At 41.4% G+C, this 25,251-nt stretch overlaps 1 protein-coding gene across 1 annotated transcript; it reads left to right on the top strand.

Moving 5' to 3' along the window:
- Positions 1-1,751: 1,751 nt before the first annotated feature.
- BPNT2 (3'(2'), 5'-bisphosphate nucleotidase 2) lies at positions 1,752-24,924 on the top strand. The gene is made up of 5 exons (XM_040586758.1): positions 1,752-2,318; positions 14,348-14,507; positions 15,455-15,550; positions 17,400-17,561; positions 19,010-24,924. Exons 1-5 carry the CDS (start codon positions 1,932-1,934, stop codon positions 19,279-19,281), a joined length of 1,077 nt encoding a protein of 358 aa, XP_040442692.1. The 5' UTR covers positions 1,752-1,931; the 3' UTR covers positions 19,282-24,924.
- Positions 24,925-25,251: the final 327 nt, after the last annotated feature.

Genomic DNA, 25,251 nt, shown 5'->3' with positions numbered 1-25,251 from the left:
AGCCAGCAGTGCGCCCTGGTGGCCAAGGAGGCCAGTGGGATCTGGGGTGCATCAGGAAGTGTGTGCCCAGAAGGTCAAGGGAGGTACTCTGCCCTGGTGAGGCTGCATCTGCAGCGCCATGTCCAGCTCTGGCCTCCCCAGTTCAGGAGAGACAGGGAGCTACTGGAGAGGGTCCAGCAAAAGGCTACAAAGTGATGAGGGGACTGGAGCATCTTCCTGATGAGGAAAGACTGAGAGAGCTGGGCCTGTTTAGCCTGGGGAAGACTGAGAGGGGACCTTATCAATGCATACAAATATCTCAAGGGCAAGTGTCAAGAGGATGGGGCCAGGCTCTTTTCAGTGGTGCCCGCTGACAAGGCAAGGGGCAACGGGCACAAAAACTGCAGCACAGGCAGTTCGGCAGTTCCTGCTGAATATGAGGAAGAACTTCTTCACTTTGAGGGTGACAGAGCCCTGGCACAGGCTGCCCAGAGAGGCTGTGGAGTCTCCTTCTCTGGAGACATTCAAAACAAGCCTGGACGCACTCCTGTGTGACCTGCAGTAGGTGAACCTGCTTTAGTTGGGACTAGATGATCTCCAGAGGTCCCTTCCAACCCTGACCATTCTGTGATTCTTTAAATCCCAGCACAGCAAAGAATAAAATCCAACTAACTCTTTTGAATCTCATTTTGAAATTGAACACTTCTCTCCCTACGGTCTGTCCTTTCATTTTCAGTCCCAGTACATACCCTTCAGAGAGGGCGTGATCCTGCAGGATACTTGGTATGCAACCATGTAATTGAAGTTGCCATTAAAATGGAAATACAGAGAAGATGATATGGCAACTTTAGTTTGCAAAGCCAATCTTAATTTTGGTCTTTCCTAGTTTTCACATTCTTGATTACAGGAGTTTAACACTTCTAAAAATTAAAACACAAGATCCCAGGAAAACAGTTATAGCATGTGATCCCTAGGAATTACTTCTTCCCAGAGTCACTACCAAGGTCTGTGTCTATAACCTGTGTATCAACAGACAAAAATAAGGCTTGAGTAAAAGAACATGTAATTAATTCAAACAATTGTAAATGTATTTCTTTTGTTTCTGATATAGCTTACTCAAAAATACTGGAGAGAATTAGAAAACAAAAAAAAATAAAGAGACTCTGGTCATAACCATGCAGTTTCACACTCCCCCAATCCAACTGAGGTGCAAAGGAAAAGCACAGTGCAGGTAGGCTTTTAGCACGTCACTTGGCTGAGGAAATGGTTGGATTTGCAGGAATCCTTGGAGCCCCCTCGCCGCAGCACGGCGGGAGCCGAAGATTCCCCAAGCTCCCCAATTTCACTCCTAAGCACGTGAAAAACAACGAGATGCTCAGCACTGCTGCTCGGACCCGTTAACAGCCACCCTTCAGAAACTAAGTTATGCGAACAGCAGTTTCCAAGGGAAAGCCCCCTCCCGGCCCGTGCCGCCGCCCCCCGCCGCCCCGCACGCAGCGGGCGGTGGCGCTGCCAGGGACACCCCCCGGCCCCGCCGCCCGGCCGTGCGCGCCCCGGGCCCGCAGAGCGGCACCCCGGCACCCCGGCTTCGGGACAACCGGCGGGTGGCCAGCGTGCGCTGCCGGGCATGGCCACGGTAGGAAATGGGGGGGATTCCCCCCAACCTTCTACCGAGCCGCCCGCAGAGGGGACCGCGCAGCACAGAGGACAGCCGCACCGCCCGGCCCCACGCGGAGGGCGGCGGGACATGCTCAGTGCGAGCGGCCGGCCCCGCCTCCGCCTGACCCGGATACAGACGGCGCCGTCTCCCCACCGGCCCGCCGGGGAGTGTGGAGCCCGGCCGGCCCCGCCGCAGTACCAGCGGAGCGCAGCGCCCCGGCCGCGCCATGGGGCTGTGGTGAGCTGCCGGCACCGCCGCCCGCCCGCGCCGCAGTGCCCCCTGCCCCGCGGCCATGGCCCCCATGGGGATCCGCCTCTCGCCGCTCGGCATGGCCGTGTTCTGCCTGCTGGGGCTGGGCGTCCTCTACCACCTCTACTCCGGCTTCCTGGCTGGCCGCTTCGCCTTCTTCATGCTGAGCGAGCCGGCGGCCGGCGGGCCCGAGACCCCCCGCGGCTCCGCGCCCGCCGGCGCCGTGGACCTGCGGGAGCTGCTGGCCGTGTCCGTCCTGGCCGCCGTCAGGGGCGGGGAGGAGGTGAAGCGGGTCCGCGAGGGCAACGTCCTCAACGCCAAGGCGAAGGGGAAGACGCGGGAGGGGGCCGAGGAGCAGCTGACGAGCGGCGACCTCCTCTCCAACCGCAGGATGTTCTACCTGCTGAAGGGCGCCTTCCCCGCCGTGCAGGTGGGTGCCAGCCGCCCTCCCGTGAGGCGGGGGGGGCTCCCCCGGCCCTGCCGGCCGTGCGGCGCCCTGAGGCGAGCGGGGGGGACACACGTGTCACCTCTCCGTTTGGTGCCCGCCGGCGGGAAGTGCCGCCCGCGTGTGGCGTTTCTCCTTCCCCTCGCGCTGCCGTGGTGGCAGTGCCACCTCACGCCTGCTGCCGCGGGTGCTGGGCTGCGGGGGAGGGGGTTGGGTCGCCTGCGGGGCAGCTCGGCGAGGTGAAACAACATGGCTGAAATAATACGGGGACGGGGCACCGAGCCGGACGGCTGCGGGTGGCGGGCTGTCCGGGGAAGGATGAAGGGGATGGCATAGCGCGAATTCCACATGCGCTCCTGGTGCTGAGACTAGGAACGCCCGTTTGCTTAATTACCCTCGCTGCCATTTGTCCGCCCCGCCCGAAGTTACGGGGGAGCGTATAACTCCGTAACTCTCCTGGAGCCTGTAAGAGGGACAAGGCATTGAGAATCTGGAGGTTTAGGAACGTGGTGTCACGGTATCTGCGCTTCTTAGCTCCTGTGACTTCGGGACAGCAGATAAGCGAGCGGCTGTGTCACTGCCTAGGTGGGCGAGTGGAATTTGCTTTTTCTCCAGAGGTGTGCACCCCTCCCCGCGCTTGTTTGCTCGTGAAACCCGGGTCTCGTGCTTCAGGTCGCACCCAGACCAGAGCTATACTTTGAGGTTTTGGGGGGTCGGTTGGATTTGTTTCCACATTCTCTTTAGTAAATGGGAAGTTCTCTTCAGTCTCTTGATGTTAAAATCCTTAGCTTTTTACAGTCATTTGGAATGGATAGAAAACCTTAAACTTGCGTTTCAAAGGTGATGATTTGCATGCTTTTCCTGGACAGGTTGAGAGAAAAAGTAGCATAGTTAAGTTTATTCTTCGGTTAAATTTAGTTACTACTCAATGAGTTTTCAGTGGCCGTTTTTGAAGTTCCTCAGGGTGGTGGTTGGTTTGTTTGGTTTTGTGTATTATAATGAACCCTCTGAATATGAAATCTAAAGGAAACACCACAATCTTCAATATTTGAAATAAACTTGGTATGTAGTTAATCTTCCTCAGCAAAAAGACTATGAAGTTTATGTTCCAAAGATTGCTGGATTCTCTGTCAATGGCAAGCCACCTTTGCAGGCCCTACGTTAAAGGAAGGAACAGTATTGTCCCCTGTTCTCTTTTGCTATTCAGTGTCCTCATGGAGCTTGGCACGACAGCATACCTATATCGTTACCTGAAACCGGTACGCTTGCTTCCCTTCTGCGGGTGGAGGGATGCCATTGGTTTAGATAAAAGAGTTGTCTGTGCTTTTAGAGAAGGCTGGGGGCTCGGGGGGGGGGGGGGGGCTCTTAATTGCTCAGTGAACTGTTATCACCTGTTCTGTGTCTGTGGCCAAGTGTGTAAACTCCTCTCCCGTGCTTGGGATGCATAGCACTGACAGCCTGACTTGTGTGTCTTCCTCTCAGGCTGCCTTAATTTTGAACATCTCCTTTTAAAAAACTTTGGTACTCCTTTTTGTTTTCCTTATGGTTGACTTGAGCTGCTAGTCTTTAAAAATAGATGGTACTTTAGGTGCAGATGTGTTCTCAACACAGTACGAAGACAAAAATGTGTGTGTACATCTGTGGAACTGGAAAAAATCAGGCATATGCCCTCTTCCCTCTCCTCTTCCCTCTCCTTGGGCATTGACGATGACTAGGAAGAGTTTTTGACAACTCTTTCAGCTGATCTAGAGTTACTTAATCTGACAGATCAGCTCTGGGATATTTAGTATTCTGAGTACATAAGCTGTTATTATTGACATCGTCTCATGCAGTGTTTAAAAAATATCCACTAAGCTGTGTATACTGGTAAGACATGCTGTCTCTTAAAGTCTATACTATGATGAAGATGTATTCATAAACATTTGTACAAACCAAAATATAAACTTTAGTTATTTATATACATGTGGCACTATCCCACTTCTTGGGTGCAAAGACAAGGTCTCATCTCAATCTGCAAATCCTTCATGTGTACTTTCAACACAACACATCTAAACCTGCTGTTTCATAAACAGACCTGCTTCAGTTTTGGTGTGAATATGAGGATTATAGAGGATTTCCTAAGACACCTTTCATGTGAGGCAGCATAAAACTGCATCTTGTAAGAAGCATTGTACTTTATATCTGTAGCCTTATCCCTGTGTACAGAGCAATGCTCCAGAATAAAAAACATTGCTGAAGTCAAATAAAACCCCTCTGCTTTTCACGCTAGATAAGATGCTGCTAACAAAAGCTGTCAAACAAAACCTGAAAGAATTTCATGAGTAAATTTATGCAAAATGCAATTTACTCACATCGTGGAACCCTTGAGCCTTACAGGGGTACTTAAATTGGTGCCAATAGCTGCAGCCAGGAAAAAAAAAACAAATCAGCACAAAACCCGGGTGCCAAAATATGCCTATAATGCGAAGGAAATGCTTGATGAGCCTGGAGAAGAGAAGGCTCTGCAAAGACCTTCTGGTCACATTTCCATACTTAAAGGGGGCTTAAGAGAAAGATGGGGACAGACATTTTAATAGGATCTGTAGTGATAGGACAAGGGGTAATAGTTTTAAACTGTGAGAGGGTAAATTCAGATTAGATATTAGGAAAAAATTCTTTACCGTGAGGACGGTGAGACACTGGAACAGGCTGCCCAGAGCAGCTGTGGATGCCCCATCCCTGGAAGTGTTCAGGGCCAGGCTGGATGGGGCTTGGAGCAACCTGGTCTAGTGGAAGGTGTCCCTGCCCATGGCAGGGGGGTTGGAACTAGGTGATCTTTAAGGTCCCTTCCAACGCAAACCATTCTATGATCCTCTAAGAATAGCTGTGGCTTTCCAGTATTTAACAATAAATAGGGGGAGAAGTCATTTGACTGAAATTTTAGTCAGTGAGCAGCCTTGGATTCCCTGTGTTGTGCTGTGGGACATACAAAGGGACAGCACGCAAACAGTCTGCCTGAAGCAGATCTTCTCTTACGGTGTGATTATTAAGAGAAGATGGTAGAGTTAGGCGTCTCACTTCAGAAACTGAAATAAACTGTCTTACAGTCCTGGCAGTTGTGATTGAAAAAAAAAACACCTTCCAGATCTGAAGGAGGAAGACAAAACCCCCCACCCATATGAAATGTTTTGCCTTTGTTCTTTTAAGTAAAGGTAGTTTGACTACAGAGGAAGAGGAACTCCGCTGCTTACATCACCTGCTCTATTTGATATAAATAGATGCATTTGCATCAGTTCAAGATTTCTCACAGCTAGGTTAGGTAAGACTGAAGAGGAGCAGATCCATTCTGTTTTATCACTGTGTAGATTGAGGTGTGAGAAAGATAAGGGAGGAAGGGTCAAGTCAGTTATTTCTAATTCAGCTGTTACCCAGTGTTGCCTGATCGTGCTTAACATCTGGCAATGAATATTTGCACACATCTTCTATGAAGTATGTTTGTGCAGTTGATTTTAAAATACATTTGATGCTAAAATATATGCAGTGGTTTCTATTTGTAGGGTCCTCAGCTGCTGTTACAGGCTTGAGATGTTTACTGCTCCTGCACTACCAGTGTGCTGTCGTTGTCTGTTTTGTTTGTCATGCTGAGAATGAGTTAAAGCTCTGATCCAGCTATAATCATCTCCTCTGCTCCTTTTAATTTTTTTTTCATTTATCTCATTTATCTTTCTGGGTTACTTCACTGCTTTTGTGGTTGGTTCTCTATGCAGTCTCATTCCTTGTGCTAGCACAGTGGTGGTGTGATAAGAAGCACTGGGATGGGAGTCAAGTGAGGGGATTAAAGAGATGCTTGAGCTAGCCCTGCTGCTGGGGGGGAGAGGGGATAGGGGACGGGGACAGGGGACTGAGGCAGCAGGGGTTCCAAATCCAGTTAGAGACTGGCCAGAAACACGGGTACATTCTGTGCAGAAGAGCTTCTCTGTTTGAAGGTATGATCTCGTGATATTGGGGTTTCAGCAGCATTACTTGGTAAAAGAGCTGCTTGGTGCCACACATCAGGGTCTGCCATTCAGGAACTAGATATATGAATGTATCCAAGGTAAAATGTAAAATAAAGGTTAAAATACCCTCCTTCACATTATGGCCCTATCAACAGCCTGCATCAGCACATCTGAAGAAGCAGCCCTACTTGCTCACAAAGGTAGGAGTGATTGACAGAGGAAGATGTGTTCCTTAAACTAAGTGCATTGGCCACATTCCCTCTGTCCTCTGATTATGGAAAGGTCAATTTTAAAGCGACCCACACAATTCTGCTATTTTGCTTCTCCACAGTGCTAGTGTTTTCACAAATGCAGACTTCAGTCTTATTTGCCAGAGTGATTTCTGCCCTATACTCTCCATTTCCTGCTGTCTGGGCTTTATTTCTGACCAGTGTATTGATTTATGTTCTATAGTGGCACCAGCTATATGTCTTGTTTTCTAGTTTAAATACCGAATAGAGAAATATCCTTTGTTTCTTTTTTTTTTAATTTTTTTATTGTGACTGTGTTGGAAATCAAGTCTTCCTCTGTGTCAGTCTTCTCTTCAGGCATCTTTTTGTTGGTCTTGTCCTGCATCTGAACTTATCTCTTTCACAGTTAAGGCAGATTATAAATACCTCATTTCAAGTTTGTGCATGATAATGCTGAAATCAGGCATCAGTATTTGAAATGGAAATTGAAGAACATGCCAGTTTTACCTTTTAATGAGATTTTCTTCTAAATTAATTCTACTTTTGGAAGCTTAATGTCTCCAAGAATATTTTTTTTTTTTTCAAGCTACCTGGAGTACTTTCTAGGTTTAAACCTGCTGTTTACAGGCTTCTGACCACGATGCCAACTGTCATACTTAGAAAACTGGAATTTCATTTGAGATGGCAAGCTTTACATCTGATAATATTTTTGTGGGAAAGATAGATATGTTAAAGAAGTCAGTTTAAAAATCAAAATGCTACTTAAACTTCAGAAGCATTTCAGTGCTTTGCTGAAAAAGTGTAGTAATTTGTTTGTCTCTCCGTGTTGCGAGAATGGCATCCTCAGGTCTTAGGGTTTTTAACAAAATTAATGTTCTTCTGACCCGTATGGTCTTAGCAACTGCCAGTAGGTTTCTAAGTAAAGCAAGAATCTCAGTAGTAGTTGTTGTCTGGAGATGCATCTCTTAACATGGGTTTTAATTGATATTAGATGACTTGTGCTGGCACTGTCTACATAACATGAAGTTAAAGCCTGTAACTTTATGGTAATGAGTTCTGTGATTATATTTTCAGATCTAATTACAAGTACTTCATGTGGCTTGCATGTATACCAGGGATGTTTGATCTGTCAGCTGGGCATATGAAGATTTGGTTTTTAGTAGTGTACCACTGACAGTGGACGTTTTGTCAGTGTTATTTATTGTATTGGTAGACTTCTAATCCGGCCTTATTTGGATGTTTTCTTAAAATGAAAAGTAGCTTTGCAACTCTCCTAGCTAGTCATACCTTTCTTTTTGCTAGACTTGCATCTGTATAGAACCGTAACGGAGAATTTTGCCATTTACTGAAATGACTTGTGTGAGTTAATAAGCGAGTGGCTTTATTCTTTTATTGGTTTTAAATTCTAAAATCTGTTTCTGCAGATTACTGGTGGAAGCTGTGAATTCTGTGATCCATGCTGATTCCCTCTGTTGATTTTTATTGTGTTCACCAACTTCTATTTGTCGTAAGTCAGTAGAAGCAGAGTTGTTACCTGGCAAGTCTTTACCGTCTATGAAAACCTGTTTGTTTCACTCTGCTTCCTGCTGGCTTAATGACCAAAGCCATGTAATGAGTTTTGATAAACGCTAATCAAGCTTTTTGACATTTAGGTTTGTCTGATCCTGTCATCTTGTTCCTGCATGAAGTGACTTCTTCATGTCATTAAAATAAAATGAAGATGTAGTTGATGGTAGAGGAAAGCTTCTCTCTGTCTGGACTTCTGTGCCTTGAAAAATGCGTTTGTCCTTTATCTGTGTTTTGGCATTATTATAGAAGTATTTGTTGGTTTAATTTCAAATGAATGATGAGACCAATGGGTTTTATACCTTTTATTATTTTATATATTAGTGTATTTTTATACCTTACACATTTATATACAAATACATTTTATATCTTAATTCAAATTTATAACCTTTTAACAAGGTGTTTATTTAGAGAGCCGTGTGATTCAGCAAGGTCCTCTGTCCTTTCATAACAAACTCTACCCTGCTAAAACTCTTTGTAAGTTGGACCCTAGCAAGAGGAACCTTTTTCAAAGGCATGAAGATCACCTGTAAAAGCTCATTTTTCCTTTCTAATAGGTTGTGGTAATCTAAGGAGGAAAAGAAACCTTTCAAAAGGAGGCAACTGGCTTTAAAAGTGTCAGTGTACTGAATAAAACCAGATTATTTTTTCTTTTTTACTATGCTGGCAGGGCTACTGTTCAAATTGTTCAAAGCTTAAAGGAATTTTAAACTTAAGGAAGTGATACTTTGATTTCTGAGTTTGCATTCTTTTCAGTGTTAAGTAACATAAGCTTTCAGGAAGCAGCTTTTGTTCATAGTGAAAACTGCTACTCGCAGCCCCCAAATTAAAAAGTTGTGAGTGGTCCTAGCTTCAGGTGAGCTGAATCTTGGTGTGAATGCAAGTCCGTCCTTGTGTAGCAGATTCTGAAGCCCTGTTTTGTAACCTGGATAAGTTAGGTACTTTCCTTGGGTGTTGGAAATATGGTGCTTTGACCACTTCTTGCTCTCCTGTGTGCATGTTTATAGGTCCTGACTTGTCAAGTGGGTATTTACATTCAGAGGTTTTGGCATCGGATTCCTTCACACAATTTGTGTGTGCACAGATGCTGTGCGAAGATCAGACAGCTTTACCTCTGATACATTTGAGAGGAAAAAACAGAGAGAAGCTGGGCAAATGGAGGTAAAGCAGTCTGACTTGTGGTGTGGTGGGTGTTAGGGCATGTTGTTCTCCGGTGCAGTGCAGCAGCAGTGGTTGGAGGGGCAAGGTGTGAGGTTTGGTCCATAGATGGGGGAAAGCCCAAAGCCTGCTGATTGAATTGCTCTTCCCCTGAGTTGTGACATCTCTGAAGCACAGTCAAATAACAGCAAATCAAGTACAGTGCCATGCAGCCACCTAGTAGGTCAGTACACCTTTCAAGGTGCATAATTGTGAGTAACCTCTTACAGGTTGCCATGGGCATTAGTCCAGAGGGTAAACAGAGTAATAAAGTATCTTCTGCTGTCCACAGGGGACATGTCTTAGCCAGTAAGAAGGTATCAGAGTCATTGGTTTATTTTTTGTCAATGTTTGCGTTTACTTCTGTCCCCCCACTCCTTTCCTCTATCTCCTGTCACGTGAATACAAATGGCAAAGTTAAGTTTGAATCTTGGGTATGCATAATGCTTGGGTTGTGTAATCACTGGTGAAGTGACTGTGTATGTCATCCAGAGTTAGTGCCCTAACAAAACAGGAAAACAAAGTCAATCATCTGTAAATGTTTTAGTAACGGTCCCCTGCACACACTATTTTGTCTGGGACTCCAGGCTTTTCCTTTTCATGATTCCATTCAAAACAATAGATTTATCCATTGAATCATAGTTTGGATTGGAAGGGTCCTTTAAAGGCCATCTAGTCCAGCCCCCCTGCAATAAGCAGGGGCATCTCCAGCTAGATTAGGTTGAAGACAATCAACTTGACCTTGAACTTTTCCAGGGATGGGACATCTACCGTCTCTCTGGGCAACCCGTTCCAGTCCCTGTTCTTGAAACGTAGTGTCTGAAATACTTGTACATTCATAGTCTCACTAGTAAATATTATATTTTATTGTTACTTAAGCTGTGGGGGTTTTGTATGTTGTTTTCTTTTTTAACCTTGACTAGCTTAATTAGTATTTCTTTTTTGTAGTACAGGTGGGATAGTATTTGTGGTGTTCTCATTTTGTTTTCTATTCTAATACAAAAGCCCCGAGATTTGGATTTGAGAGGACTTAATTATCATATGGGGATCTTTTTCAAGACATTGCATTATTTGCATATTAAAATGCAAAATGAGTATTGGGCTAGATAAGGATGTGGGGAAGGAGGGGGAGTAATAAATTTAAATAAAATCCACATACAGCCAAACACTTTATAAGAAAAACATTACATTTGCATTTGTTGATGTTTATTTAAAAAAATAATTACGTATTTGGGCAGAAAAGTCTATTTAATTTTTTAGCATATATTTTTTCAGTTTATCTTCAATGGGTAAATTCAAAGGCAAAGCTACAGCAGTGTCCTACTCTTTCAAACCAAGGAAAAGCTGGAGTTTGTTCACCTCAGTACAGACAGCTAGCTAGTATTCAAGGAAGTTTGTTGAATGATGAACTGCGACAAAAGACATGGGAAAGTGTTGGTAGGGAGTAGCCCAACGTGGGAGGAAGAGCTGGTGTGAGGTTCCCTGAAGTCTTTACATGGTCAGGACTATTGGCTGGTTGTTCAGAGCACTGCGTTTATCCACATGGGTTTGTAGTACACTCAGGTTGCTTCCCATGCCCCTGAGCAGATCTGTATTTCAATCACCAACATGCCGGAGGAGAGTCTTTTCTGTACAACGGGTTTCCAAAGGCTGGGAACATCTGGGTGTTTGGGAAGGCACACTGTGGGCTGATCCTGGTGTTGCTGTTGGACCTCTGCTGCTGGCTCTCATGAGCAGCGTCCTCTGGCTGTTACGGGATTCCTGCACCTCACAGATTCATTTTGAGGATGCTCTGTGCTGGCAAGGTGCCTCATTTATGAAATAAAATTTTTGTTGACCTTTCAGCAGTAGTCTGTTCACAGATTTACATGTATTTTATTAAATCTCTGTGTTTGATGCAGCTGTTTGTGAGGAGGGCTTTTCCTTCAAGCATAACTGGGGAAGATTGCTGAGATGTAGTTGAGCTCGGTGTGGATGGACAGCTTACAGAACCTCCTGAGATGGGCTTTTACAGCTTACAGCTGTTAGGTGGATAACCCGAAATAGCTATTTATTTCTCTCTTCTGCTTGCTGTCTCAGGTTCTTGCATGATGAGTTGCTGTCTAAATCAGACTCTTAGGAGTAGGCGAAGTTATGTGTATGATAGCAAGCATGCAAACTTTATAATTATTTACACTAACATCGAGGTTTAATTGACTTGGTGTGTCTTGCTGGAACAAACTGTTGTCTGAAACATTTGGCGTTGTGATTGTCTTTCTACCAAAGCTACTCCTAATTTCTGGGTGAAGATTGGGGAATGCCATCGACTATGTATCCATATCGCTTCAGAAGAGCTTCAAATGTAAAGTCATGGCCTCTGGAGGATTCCAACAAATGAGAATAACAAGTAGAACACAATAGTAGTATTAACACAAAGGCATGTTTTCCAGGTATATTCTCATGTATTAAAAAAAAAAGGGGGGGCGGGGGGCAGCAGGGTGGGGAAAGAAGAAAAGTTCGTACTATTAAGGGTTAGTGATCTTCTCTGAGGCAACTATGTCTTGCAAAACCTATAATGTGGCTTCCTAACAATTTAATAAGTGCATGGGGTGGAATGACTGTGAATTTCTACTTGTGGAGTGTTCAGCCAAGGCTACAGAGTAAATGATCGTATGAATGGAAGAACTAGTGACCCAGCTAGGTTTTTTTAATTTTTATTTTCTACAAATGGCTCTGCAACTTCATCACTATTACCTTTTTTCTTTTTTTTTTTTCTTTTTTTTCTGGTAGACTAATAATGGCTGTTGTGAGAGACTTCTCACCAGCATTATAACTGCTGCAGCTTCATGGCGACCGCTACAGAATTTGAACTAGAATAGGAGGTTTATCTCTGAAAACAATACCTTTCAGATAGTTTCAATCTTTTAACTTTAGTGTACTGTAAACACAGGTTTAACAAGAGAGTCTTCCTTTTGAGGACTGGTTACAACCCTTTAACTTTTTGGAGGCCTCTTCCTTCTGTTGAGGAAATGTGGGTTTTGTTTTGTTTTGGGTTTTTTCCATTTTATATTATAGTGGTACGTAATATGCTGTAGTGGAACTTAACTGCCCAGGGGCTGTGTTGAGGCTGCCAAGTCTGTGGGACTAGTCATCTTGACTTTGCAGGACTGCTTTCCCCAGGGGAAAACACAATCGTCAGGTTTATTGTACAGTGACAGATGTTTAATTTGTAAATGTCGTGGCAACTTCAAGGACTCTGTTTGACATGCAGTGCTTCAAATACTGGTTTTATGTGAGAAGACATCTGTGATGTATGGCTGGGGTTGCTACAGTTCTGCTTGCTCTCTTTTTTTGAATTCTCTTGGAGAGCATGAGCCTTAACCCTTTGCTAATGATCTGTTGCAGTTGAGGTTTGTGATATCTTTTCTTGTCATGATGTGAATTATGTAAAAATCCTGCTGATACAAAGTCTGTAACATTCAAACATTGTCTTGATTGTTCCTTTATTTGTGTTCTTTCAGCGTCACTTGCCAACATCCTCTGTAATAACAAGCTGCTTTAGTCAGGGGGGATTTATCAGCTTTAGGGGTCCCAACTCCATCTGTAGCAAGTGAAGGGAAATCGGTGGTTCTTGCTTGTAGACACATCGTATCCCATGTGTGCCTACTATTTTGCCTTTTGACTGCGCATCGGAGGTTGCCAGCCTGGCATTCCTTTAGAATTGTATCAGAAGCAGCCACCTTTAAAGTTAGCAGGAATAAAAAAAAGCTTGTGTTCTTAATATTCTGAAAGGTCCTAAAAGTCTACATTAGTTACACTCGACTTCAGACATATAACCTACACATTTAAGCCATAAGCATCATCATCCTACCGAGTAATTAGTGGAGTGATGCGTTTCTGAAGGGTTCACGCAGGCTGAAGCTTGAAAGGCACAGTAGCAATGATTTCCTTTTTATTGGCAGTAGGAGCATAGAAATACTAGTCTCCTAATGTAACCGAGGTGCCAAAAGTAAATGGAATTAATCTGTCTAAATTCCTATTAGCACTACCTCTGTCCAGTTGCATTGCAGCTCTTCTGTAAACCATGTTTGCAGTGATAGTAAGCGAGTATGGATGGGTTAAGACAGATTGATCCATATTTCCCCAGTAGTTCTTCCTGCCAGGTTATGTGATGTTTTGTAACATGAGAGACCATGACATACAGTGTTCTGTGATAAGTACACCTCTTGTGATCCAAAAATGTTTTCCTACTGCAGTCACAATGTCATTGTATTGGGTTTTGCAGAACATTCTTCCATGCAACAGATTGGGACTGTGTTTCACTATTGGACCAAGCTCTGTTCAGCACAGTGAAATGCCCTCTGGTCCAGAGTAAAATTCATTGAGCTAGGCAGCAGGTGACAGTAGGCTTAAAAGGGACCTTGGACTGCTGTTTATAAATGTTCTTTTCTTCATGGGTATGGAATGTTATTAACTTGTTTATAAAAGACCATTCATTCATCTGACAATTGTGTAATGGTTGCATCCAGTTGAGCTGCTTAAATTTCTGGTTGTAACTCAATGCCAGAAGCAGGAATATCTACTAGGATTCCTAGTCCCCAAGTCATACCACAGTCTGCCAAATATTTGTTGATAAAATATCTGTACATTTCTGTATATACATATATACTGATATGTATAAATGGAACATTAGACACTGACTATATCTGTGTACTGCATGATTCTCCGAAGTCCATTGTTCTGGTTGTAGATTTGAAGCAACTGGATTTAATTTTTGATTTAAAAACCCCTGAGATTCATACTCCCAAGAACATTCAGTAGGAAGAGTGCAGCCAAGGAAACTTTCCAGCTGTGGTATGGTTCACAGTAAAATTCTGGATTGTGGTTTTCCATTGCTTGTCACATGACTGTAATAGCTTGGGAGCTGCTGAAAAATTACTAATTCATGCACTTTCAGCTGGAGGTGAAGGGAGAAAGAGAAGATGTGAGCAAATCTGTAATTTTCCTGACTAACATAGCTACTCTATCTGATAAATTAATGCAACTACTTGTTGTTTTATCATAGATAAACTCTGAAGAGCGTGTTGATACAGCTGATCAGGAGACAGTCTCTTGGGATCACAGTATTCCTGAAGACATAAAACAAAAAATACAGCCTAAAGAAGTTCCAGCAGAAAGTGTGACTGTCTGGATCGATCCGTTAGATGCTACACAAGAATACACAGGTAGCTGATTCTTGTTGACAAATTATGTGTGTAATTCTGATGTCTGCCTTTTATACTGGAGACAAACTAGTAAGTATTTAAAGTGACATCTCTTGTTAAAGTGTGTTATGTCAAAGCTAGTGTGATTTAATTGAACACATTGCATAATGAAATCTCTGTAGTTGTCAGACCACAGCATTTACTTTTAAATATTCCCACTCTGAAATCACTTCAGTATTCCTTGCAACTAAGTAATTGCTAAAATAAATGGTAACTGTCATTTGTGGATTCTGCTGGAATTACACATTTCTTTATTTTGGTTGTTACTGTGGCAACACTAAATATCTCAGAAAGTTTTTTGTTTGTTTATTTAAAGGGAATACTAAGTAAATATTCTGTTTACTTTGATAGAAAAAAACTTGTTACAATTTTTAAAAAAAGCATCCATAACTCCATCTTCCCCTTTTTCAAATGTTTTAAGATGTCACATAAGATGTTCAAGGCAATCCAACTGAAATTCTTTCTGATAAGTACTGCAGGACGAACAGAAGAATGGGGATTTTCGTATGAATGTTCCATTGGTACAGTCACCTTTTCTGGTGAATGTTCTTTGGTATTTGAATTATTACCTTTGCATTAAGGGAGGATAGGAAGTGGGGCAAAGAAGGGAGAATATAGGGGTACAGATTCCCATGAAAATACATGCTGCATAAGACATAGTTGTTAGCATTGGATCTGGTAGGAGTATAGCTTACATCTTCTGAACAGGAAGAATTGCTGGAATACTGAAGAGTCTGTAAAGTCTTTTAAAAACTGCAAGGTTATTTGAAGATACAACAAAGTTACATAATTGTGAGAGGCAGAATGTAGGCTAGTCTTCAAAGAACAACATTTCTATAATGTCGAGTTTCTTCTTGTGTTCTTGGCATCTGGCTGTAAACTTGCTCACTTTCTTGTTTTGCCCACAGAGGATCTTCGGCAGTATGTCACGACAATGGTTTGCGTGGCTGTAAATGGTAAACCAGTCATAGGAGTGATACACAAGCCGTTCTCAGCATATACAGGTACCTTTATGCCTTCACATATTTCCAGCATCTTCAGCCACAGTGTTAATTAAAATTTGAAGTTTGAGAGAACATCTGTAGATATAAATGAGAAGATAGTACCCGGGGCAAAAGAGTGTTGCTGCACACCTCAGAATTAGAGCTACAGATGTGTTTTGTGCTATGAAACCACAAAGGAAAATGCCGCCCTTGTTTAACATAGAAATGATGCATTTAAAACAAGCTAACTGGAAATATGTGTAAGAATTAAGATCCTTTCCATCAGAGTCCTTACAGCAAACCAAAGGAAGCGAAACCTGCGTGTACTGAACAGTCTTATGTGTGCTGTTAGCCTTTAGCAGAAGAGTACTTTGCTCATTCAGCAGAGGAACTTGGGTCTGTGATGTCGTACCCAGGACCTGGTGTTTATTCAGTGTGAATAACAAAGATTGATTAAAGATCTTGATGGCAACTGTATGTATTTAACAGGCAGGAGTGTGTAGCATAGCCTTATCTGAAATGCTTTTAATGCCACAACCATGAACTAATTAATTCTTTAGTATTGATGATGTATCAGTGAGCATGGCTGGAAGGTTGGCAATGTGTATGTGCTTCTGAAAGCTTCAAAGTAATTTTAGTATTCTTGTCTTACTATATATTTGAAACAAGAATTTATGTTCTCATTTTCCCTTAGGCAATACTGACCTCTAGAGTTGTGAAGTTATGCAGTAGCTCTGGCACAGAAACTAAGTCTGAATACATACATTTTTTATTTGTTCTCTTTTTGCCCACTGAATGCTCAATGTTTTGTGCTAAATATTTTACTGTCTTTAAATGTGAACTTAATTTCCAGTCATTTAAATATGTGCTATATTCCAATATGCTTTAAGAATCTTGGAGGTTTTGGATCATGTTTTTCTATGTATCAACATCTACCTGAAAAAATGGTGGGGTTTTTTTAGCACTCTGATTTTGAGAATTTATCTCCTTTAATAATAGCACAGTGTGAAATGTTCAGACATGGCATCAGATGAGATGCGATGATTTCTGTTATTCTATGTGATGAATATTCTTTTCCCCAGCTGGAAATACCAACGTGTTGTGAGTAGAATTGTTCCTAATACTACTACACAAATACAAAGCAATAAAAGGCAGTCGGAATTGTTATTACACGTAACTTAGTCTGTTGCCATACAATCTGGCCCTCTGCTGAGATGAAATTGCTGGTTAGTCTGCTAAGTAAATGTCAAATTAACGGTTAGGGGATGCCGCCTACCAGGCTTGGATTTGAACCTCATGATGAAAGAAGTGGGAGGTTGTGTATTCTAAATTCAGTCCTCCGTAACACAGCATCAAATGTTTTCCTTAGTATTACTGTCCTCCTGAGCTATTCCCTTCCTTAGCTTTACTGTCATTCTGAACAAAATGACTCAATAACGTTTTTGCTATCTGTTTTGAAGGGTAGTGGGACTTTTTGTTCTTTTTCAAAAGGTTGTTTGAGGAAATGCTGACAATTTCTGATTCAGAGCCATACTTTTAACTTTGGTGGCTTTCCAATTGCAAGTTCTAAATATTGCTGCTTGGGATTTTTCCCTCTTACTGTTTTTTGAAAGTATCACATAAGAATAGTTAGACACAGTGAGATGCCATACGCACAAAAGTGTGTGTGGGGCAGGGGACTGTTTCTCTTCACCTTGTGTGCACATGTGGGCATCTGCCTCTTCCTTCAGCCCTAACTTTCCCTTTTACAGTAGGGAGGGAAATTAAGTCAGAGGTATCAATTCCATTTTCTTGGATAAGGATCCTTTTATCTTTACACTTAACAGAGATTGTCTTGTAAATTTTAGCAGAATTTGTGTTTCTCTTTTAGCTTGGGCAATGGTGGATGGTGGGTCAAACATAAGAGCTCGTTCCTCCTACAACGAGAAGACTCCAAGGATTATTGTATCCCGCTCCCATGCAGGAAAAGTTGAGCAGGTTGCACGGCAGACATTTGGAAATAAGACTGTGATAATCCCAGCTGGTGGAGCAGGTTTGGTTCCTTAAGCATCCTATGCATTTTATTGCTTCAGAATGATTTAGTAGGATAGCTGTTATTAGACAAAAGGATATAGCTGTGGCATCTTCTCTTTTTCCTCTTGCCTTTTTTGTTCTTCATATCCCTAAAAGGAAGCACTTGACATGAGCGACAGAGTTTCTCCTGTGTGTAGAAACCTAGATGCAAACTTAGTTCGTGCTTCAGACTGTTCACAAGTTAGTATGTTAGTGAATCCAAGCCCAGACCAACGTTATTGCGGTCCTTTCACTGAACACACTGATGTGTGTTTACTGATGCCTCTGTGGAGGAAAAAGGCTTCTGTGACCACATACAGAATCATGGAAGAGAATCTGTTGGATGTTCATTAACTAGTAGTACATTTAATTAAACTTTTTTCTTCTTCTAAGGAAGAGCCATTAGAGTTTGGTACTATTTCTTGCATTTATGTCAAAAGAGAAAACTAATACCACTAAAGTGCATTTTTATCTGTCTCATATTCAATCCAAAGAGGTTTTAGCTTACTACTTGTAACCTTACACAGTATCCTTATGCGTGTTACTGACAGAATGCAAACGTGTGAGGCACTAGTGTGAAGTAATAGCTGTTTTAAAGTCTCAGAAAAGCTATGCAACATGTGCATTTTACAGAAATGTGTCTTTCTGTGTCTTTAATATGGAAACCTAGAGCTCCCTTACAGATTAGTCAAGAAGATCTTGCATAGGATCTTTATGGTGAATCTAAATGAGTTTTCTTATGATAAAGGAAGTGAAAGTGTAACTGATTATAGCAGATCTTTGCCAGGGCTTTACTCTGTATAAGAACATAAAAGAGAAGAAAAGTTTAATGAAACAAGGATATTGGTTGAACAGGTGAAAAACTGAAAAAATTCCAGAAAAGAAAGAATGCTATTTTGAGCAATGACTTTGTACTGCTTAATGTATGATAAAAGGTTATGCTCTGAGCTGAATTGCTGTAATAAAAAGTGGTATGTGTATCTTTCTTCTATTGTAATAAAAAGCCAGGAAGAGAAAGGTAGACTTCAGCATAATATAGAGATTGAGAAGTGAGTGAACATAAGAGCAAAACTATATTTGAGTTTCTGATCTCATTCTTTTAATGTGTCTCTGGATAAGTCTATGTAACATATTGGTAAAGGCTGTCTAAAAATAATGTGTCTCAAATACCCAAGGATTTAATTGGAGTGCAGTGGAAAAACCTAGCAGAGAGGTGTTTCTTTTTCAGATTTTCTCTAGAGGTCCGAGGACAGACAAAGTTTATTGGTGCTCTGCCATTGTGCTGGGTTGCATGATACAATTAATGGCATTACTTTCCTAAATCTTCCATGTGCTTATTATGAACATTCATTAGTAGATCTGTTCTTTGTGATGAACAGGAAAACTGGGTTTAACTTCTTTTTTAAAACTTCTGTCCATTTCTTCTAGGTTATAAAGTGTTGGCCCTCCTTGATGTGGCTGAAAAGAATCAAGAACAAGCTGATGTATATATCCATGTCACCTATATTAAGAAGTGGGACATATGTGCTGGAAATGCAGTGTTGAGAGCATTGGGTGGCCATATGACTACCCTGACTGGTGAAGAAATTAGTTACACTGGCTCAGATGGCAATGAGGGAGGACTTATAGCCAGTATCAACATGAACCATAAAGCACTAATTGAAAAACTTCCAGATCTGGAGAAAACGTCACACAAATAACCTTGACTGATGGAGAAGTACAACTTGTGCTTTTGTAGCCTCCAAATGCTCTGTCTGAAGAAGCACGTGTGAAAACCTGCTGGGAAAGATGCACAACAAAGCAAAGCAGTTTGGTGTGGGTTTGGGGACTGTATCATGCATTGGGTTTCTTCAGTGGTGGTATTTATAAAAGAATAAAATAACAATAATCATAAGTAGGAAGGGGACTGTCTGCCTCACACCTCAGTTTCGATGTTTTATTTTTTCAGACTGTTTTGACACAGTTCGTATTATCAAGGTGCATATACAGTATACATTGGTAAACATAGGTGAACTAAAGAAAAATCCAAATTTATTCATAAAGTTACCTAAGTAGTCCTCACAAGAATTTATTGGAACGTTTTGAATGTTGTTGCTGTAGTTGTAGCAACTTCATAATGAATTAGGTAGGAGAAAAGATTGATTTGTATAGGCATCATAACTCTGTAAACAGTCTAGCAGGAGACATGACCCTGTGTATCCCCTGAACAGAAAGCACAAGAAGGCTGACACAAATTTTTATGCAGCGACAGTTTATCTCTTGACAGTGTGGCACTCCTTCTGCTTTTTAAGACATAAAAAGATGTTCTGTACTATTTTGACTTTTTGCTTGAAGATGTAAACCAGTTTAGTTCAGGTGGGTTGTGAATATCAGTGTTTTATTAATCAGTGTAATTATTTTCATGTACCTTTTTAAAGGGAGGCAGCATTTCCTTGTATAATTTTTAAAAGTTACTTCTTGTCCTTGATTTCTGCGTACAGTGTTGAAGACGCATGCTAGATTTTTCTCTAATGTAGGACTTGTTCATCATTTGGTGTTTATGCCTATAGAAGCAGCCTCTTCCTTCAGTACCAATTTTTTTGTTGGTTTTTTCCATTGGACAGAGTCATATGGAATGAGTTTAACTGAAATAGTAAATTGAGTGGTTTTTTCCCATTTACAATGTGAGATGTAAACCAGAAATTTTTCTACAACCCCAGAAATTACTTTCTGTCTTCTTAGGTTAAGGTGCACTCTTTTCTGCGGGAAGCTCGTGAGCCATCCCCTGGTTATTTGGTTTATGGAAATTCACAAAGAGAGCTGTCATTTGAACTTGAATCTGTTTAAGGAAGTTTGAAGAGCATGTGGCACTTGAAGGACAGCAGGGTCTGCAACACTTTACTGAAAAATGTTCTTTGTCAGTCCAGTAGATACAGAACAAACCACAGGCCCTTTGATAGCAAATAAGTTTTATTGCATCTCTAAAATATGTGGACTTCTACCTGCAAAGACATAAGCATCTGTATTGTTGTTCTCTCCATCCCTGTGAAGGGTTCAGAAGGTTACAATGTACCTGCTATTTGAATTAACAGTAGATAAGCTTCCCATCTCTCTTCAAGAAAGGTAAAATTCATAGTTAATACAGATGTTTTCTGTTTAAAGTTTATTCAGTATAAGCTCAGGCTGTTTAAACCAATTTCTTATTTATTTTCATTTTAACTTCTTCCATCATACTGCTGTTCCGATTAAAAAGAGGTTTTTCCCCTTATGTCAATAGCGGAGCATGTCTAGATACATATTTTAACTTCTAGCTAATGTTCAATTTCCAAAAGACCTCCTCAGATGTTGTATAACTACAGATACAGACTTTTATTTTGTAAACTTACTGGCAAAGTAGACTGAAGCTTAGTTCTACTAGCCTTTTGGTACGGGTAGTTTTTTTAGCAAACTGTTTTTCCAAAATGGACACTATTGCTGCTATTTGAAAATAGCTTTTACAGTTGTGGGTAATACACAGAACAACTTCCAATTTTTACATTTAGTAAACGACTGTATGCTGTGACAAATAAGTGAACATGTCCTTTTTAAAAAGGGACTGATCTACTATGAAAACCTTGTTGCGTTTTCAAACCTCAGTAAGAATAAAAATCAAGATATTTGTCAAGGCTTTAGTAGTATTTTACAAGAAGTTTACAATGTTTTTCCTTCAGGCTGACTTTAATCTCTTAAAGCCTAAAAAAAAGCAGATCTTCTGTTTATTAGTGAAAGAACACAGATTAAAATTTAAATATGAGAAATAGCCATAGTTAGCCTAGTATAAAAACCTAATTGTGTCACAGAGGTTGAATGCGTAATATTATTTAAATAGGCAATTAAAACAAAGTCTGTGGCAGGTTGTGGTTTTAGATTGAGGTTGAAACTTACCTTGTGAAAATGTGTGTGCTTTTATTTTGGGTACAGTTCTATCACTTCCTTGCATAAGCTGTGATCAGACTTAGTTTCTTTATAAGAAATGAAAATCAAGATGTTAGACATTGCACAAGGTCTTACTTGCATTTTAGTTGATGAACAGTAAACAAACAGAACTATTTGCCTAAATTATTTTTTCTTAAGAAGATAAGGTACAAAGAAGAGTTTCAAGCCCTCCTTTTCTTCCTCCCACGTGCTGGCTAAAATACCTAGTTTTCCATTAGACCCATTTATATCCTAAATTTGTTTGTTGCAATGGATCACGGTGTTCAGTACCTTTGGCAGTGGACCCTTACTGGCCCAATGTCACTTCTTGTGAAAATGAAGAAACGTTGGGTGACATGCCTAGTTAATTACTTCTGGTACAGCCTGAGCTCATACACTTTCCCACAGCTGAGGCCTAAGATGGTGCTTGGGGTCTCCCAGTCTAGTTTAAAGAGGAGCTGCTTTGATACGAGAATAGGTAAGTACCTGGTGAATAACAGTTTCTGATGTAATTTTATAATAAATGCAACTCTTATGCAGACCAGTAAATATTCAACAGTGCTTGCTTAGTGCTCATATGCCAGTGCACTTCGATACTTGTTTGTATAGTGTTAACACTCGGAATATCCTACTACTTCGACTATGTTTATGCTCCGTTCTAAAATTTTTTGGTATTCTGGCTTAACTATTTGTTTGGTCTCAGCTCTGTGGATGTGACTTAAGCTTATGCCCAGAGTGGTAGGAAATCATACCATACCCATGCCTCACTGCTGGGCTAGAACACTATTGTTTACATTCTAGCCATTTCCACATAAAACTGTCATACTGTTTTTAGGGATGCTGCTTAAAACAGTTGCATGGGGTAGGTGGGTCCTACAAAAGTATGCCTTTTCAAAAAAAAAAATGAAGTAAAACAAATTCATAGTATCATTCTATCTCCAAACAAGGGAAGTAAGAGAATGCATTTAGCATTATTAGAATGCAATTTTAGCATTGGTTTTCTGATGGTGGATTTTTTGAGTGGCTATTATGATGAAGGTAATTGCAAGTGAAATTATTCTAAAGTCGTATTTATTTTCTCTTTTCATTCTGCTAAAAAGAGCAGATGGTAGCATAGGTGATGCCTCGTACTGTACTAAGAGTCCTAACTTTCATTCCTTGAATGAATGTTTTCTAAATAAATGGACACAGAAATAAAAGGGTTGAATATTGTACTTAACTGGTTTTGAGTTTAACCTATTTGCCAGACTTTTACAGATGGACTTATGTAAGAGCTGTTTGTTCTGATCTTCTGAGCATGTAATAATAATGAAAATATTTAGCAGAGATGGCTTACTCAGATGATGAATTAACCATATAGGCAAAGCTGGAAAGTCATATAGTGATATTGTTTCATATATTTGCTTTTATTTCATCGTCATAAGAGTGGACAGATTTTCTAATTGGCTTCAGGTATGAGAAGGGATTTACTTTTTTAAATGGCCAGTGGTTGGAGATCAGGGGCGTGGAGGGGAGTCAGCACTGAAGTTCATCTCTGCTTTTTTGTTTATAAACAAATGTATCCCAACATCTTTGTAGCATCTGTTATCTGTCGGAGTTGTACAAGAGCGGTGCAATACTGTATTCTCCTGGTTTAACAGTGTGAAGCAAGGAGTCTGCATCCCCCAAGAACAATGCGGTGAGAAGTAACCGAGGGTTGTGCTGGGCCTCTTCTGTGTCATGCCAGCAGAGCTGGCTGCCTTGTTGTCTTGTGGATGTCATTCTAGCTGCAGTTTTTCTGATAACAAAACTGCTTTTCAAGGCTACTGTATCCCCAGTTACACTCATGCCCTTCGTGGATCTGTTTTCTGAAGCAGAGAAGTGGAGAGGAGCAAAGCAGCTGCTGGTGCTGGAGAAATTGTAACAGAGAATACTGATTTCCATTACTTGATATCTTTTTTTTTTAATAACATTGATAGTTTCATTTGTCTTTCAGGGGTTAGATAAGTTAGATAACCATTAAGATTTAATGGACCACAGATAGTTGCCTGCAGGATTTTAAGTCTGAGCAGGATGAGGGCAGGGGGCACACTGCTTCTAAGTGAGGAGAGCCTGGACGGGTGGCTGCTTCCTGTCGGGTCACTCAAACTGAGTCTTTCTTCAGTGCTCTGTTGTAGAGATTTAGGCCTTTTCACACACACAAAAAATTACAGATTTGACTTTGCCAAAATACCATTCATAGTCTGTCTTCTGACCTGCTATCCTCAATAATAAAACTGCAGTATACACGCTTCACTGTAATGTCACTTGTTGAGACAAGGCTGGTAACTGAGGACTCAAAGGTTGTTTGACTTTTGAGCCCCATCTTCTGTATGGCAGCTCTTACGATGAAGTGCTAGCACCTGCTGTGAGTGTCTGCACTCCACAAGCAGGTCATGCCACTCACGGGTTGTATTTGAGAAGTGTTGAAGCCTTACACGTCATGATTTTCAGATGCTACACCAGCTCTTCCAGCTCTTCTGAGAGTTTCAGAAGTGCTCATCCAGTTTCCTTCTGAGACTCCCTCTGGAGCCAGTAATTCGTGGTCCCTTTTCCCTCTTTGCTGTTCCTTATCTCTCTGTTCTTTCCTGATCCTTGGTACTTTATTAGTCCACGTGGACAAGAAAAATGAGGGATCGGAGGTGGAGACAATCCCAGGATGAGGGCCACAGCAGCAAACTATCCAGTTTATCCTGAAGTTGTTAAATGTTTGGGACCAATGTCTAAGGTGCTTATCCTACCAAAAGTGTGATAGATGCCAACAAAATAAAGGCAACTCGAAGAGGTTAATGTGATTGGTGGTACTGAACATACAGGAAAAATACAAATAAGGAGAAGTTAAACTGTCTCAGAAAGGAGTATAAGAAAACAGCTTTTCAGTGTAATGTTACAAGCATTCAGCATTTCTGTTCCGTTGGGTGCAGAGCTTCGTTGCCTATGCAGGAGCCTCCTTTGGCCCTCTGGGAAAGGCCTGATGTTGTTGGAAGTCAGTAGCAGCATTCCCACTGAGTTCAATGTGAGCAGAAGCAAGCCAGATAAAACATGAACAGTAAATTAAGCTAAATTTTGAAAAGCTCAGCTTCCGCCAATAGTGCAAACAACCTGGGTTGTGTTAAATTCACTTCTGGGGAGCTTCAGTCTACATTACTAGAGAACTTGGAAACATCATCCCAGTGTCTCGAGGCTCTAAGACTTTCAGCTGATAGAGCCCACTTTCAGACAATACTGTTTTCAACCCTGATTGTTCCTTATTTGTAATTCACTTTTCTTTTTTCTCCCCGAAGGACCAGCAACACTGGCATTTTTCCTGTTGTCCCACCAAATTGTATTAGCATTTTCCAATTGTGTGCCAAATTGAAATAACAATTCTATAAATAAACTCTCTGAAAATACTGGTCTGTGAGTGTGTTTTCCTGTGTCTTGTCTTTCTGTTGGGTATTGTGTCTTTGTGCACCAGATTTTTCTTTTTCTGGTAATGCATGCCAGGCTGCTCAGCTGTGATATGTCCCTGTGTGCATGACTGTGCCTGAGGGATTATTATTATTGACAGGTCAAGCCAAGTTAGTGATAAATATAATTCAAAATCTCCACTGTTTTTACTTTCATGTGTGTGTTTTATTGTGAAAGTCGATGGATTTATCGAATGGAAAATGAGTGCTTAGAAACCCCTTGTATAGTATCCCCCTACCAACAGCACCTCCAGGACTCTTACTAATTAC

This window comes from Falco naumanni, chromosome 3 (assembly GCF_017639655.2).
Source record: "Falco naumanni isolate bFalNau1 chromosome 3, bFalNau1.pat, whole genome shotgun sequence".
Taxonomy (NCBI): domain Eukaryota; kingdom Metazoa; phylum Chordata; class Aves; order Falconiformes; family Falconidae; genus Falco; species Falco naumanni.
Note: the sequence above shows the minus strand (reverse complement) of the source record. Positions and strands in the feature narration are given on the sequence as shown.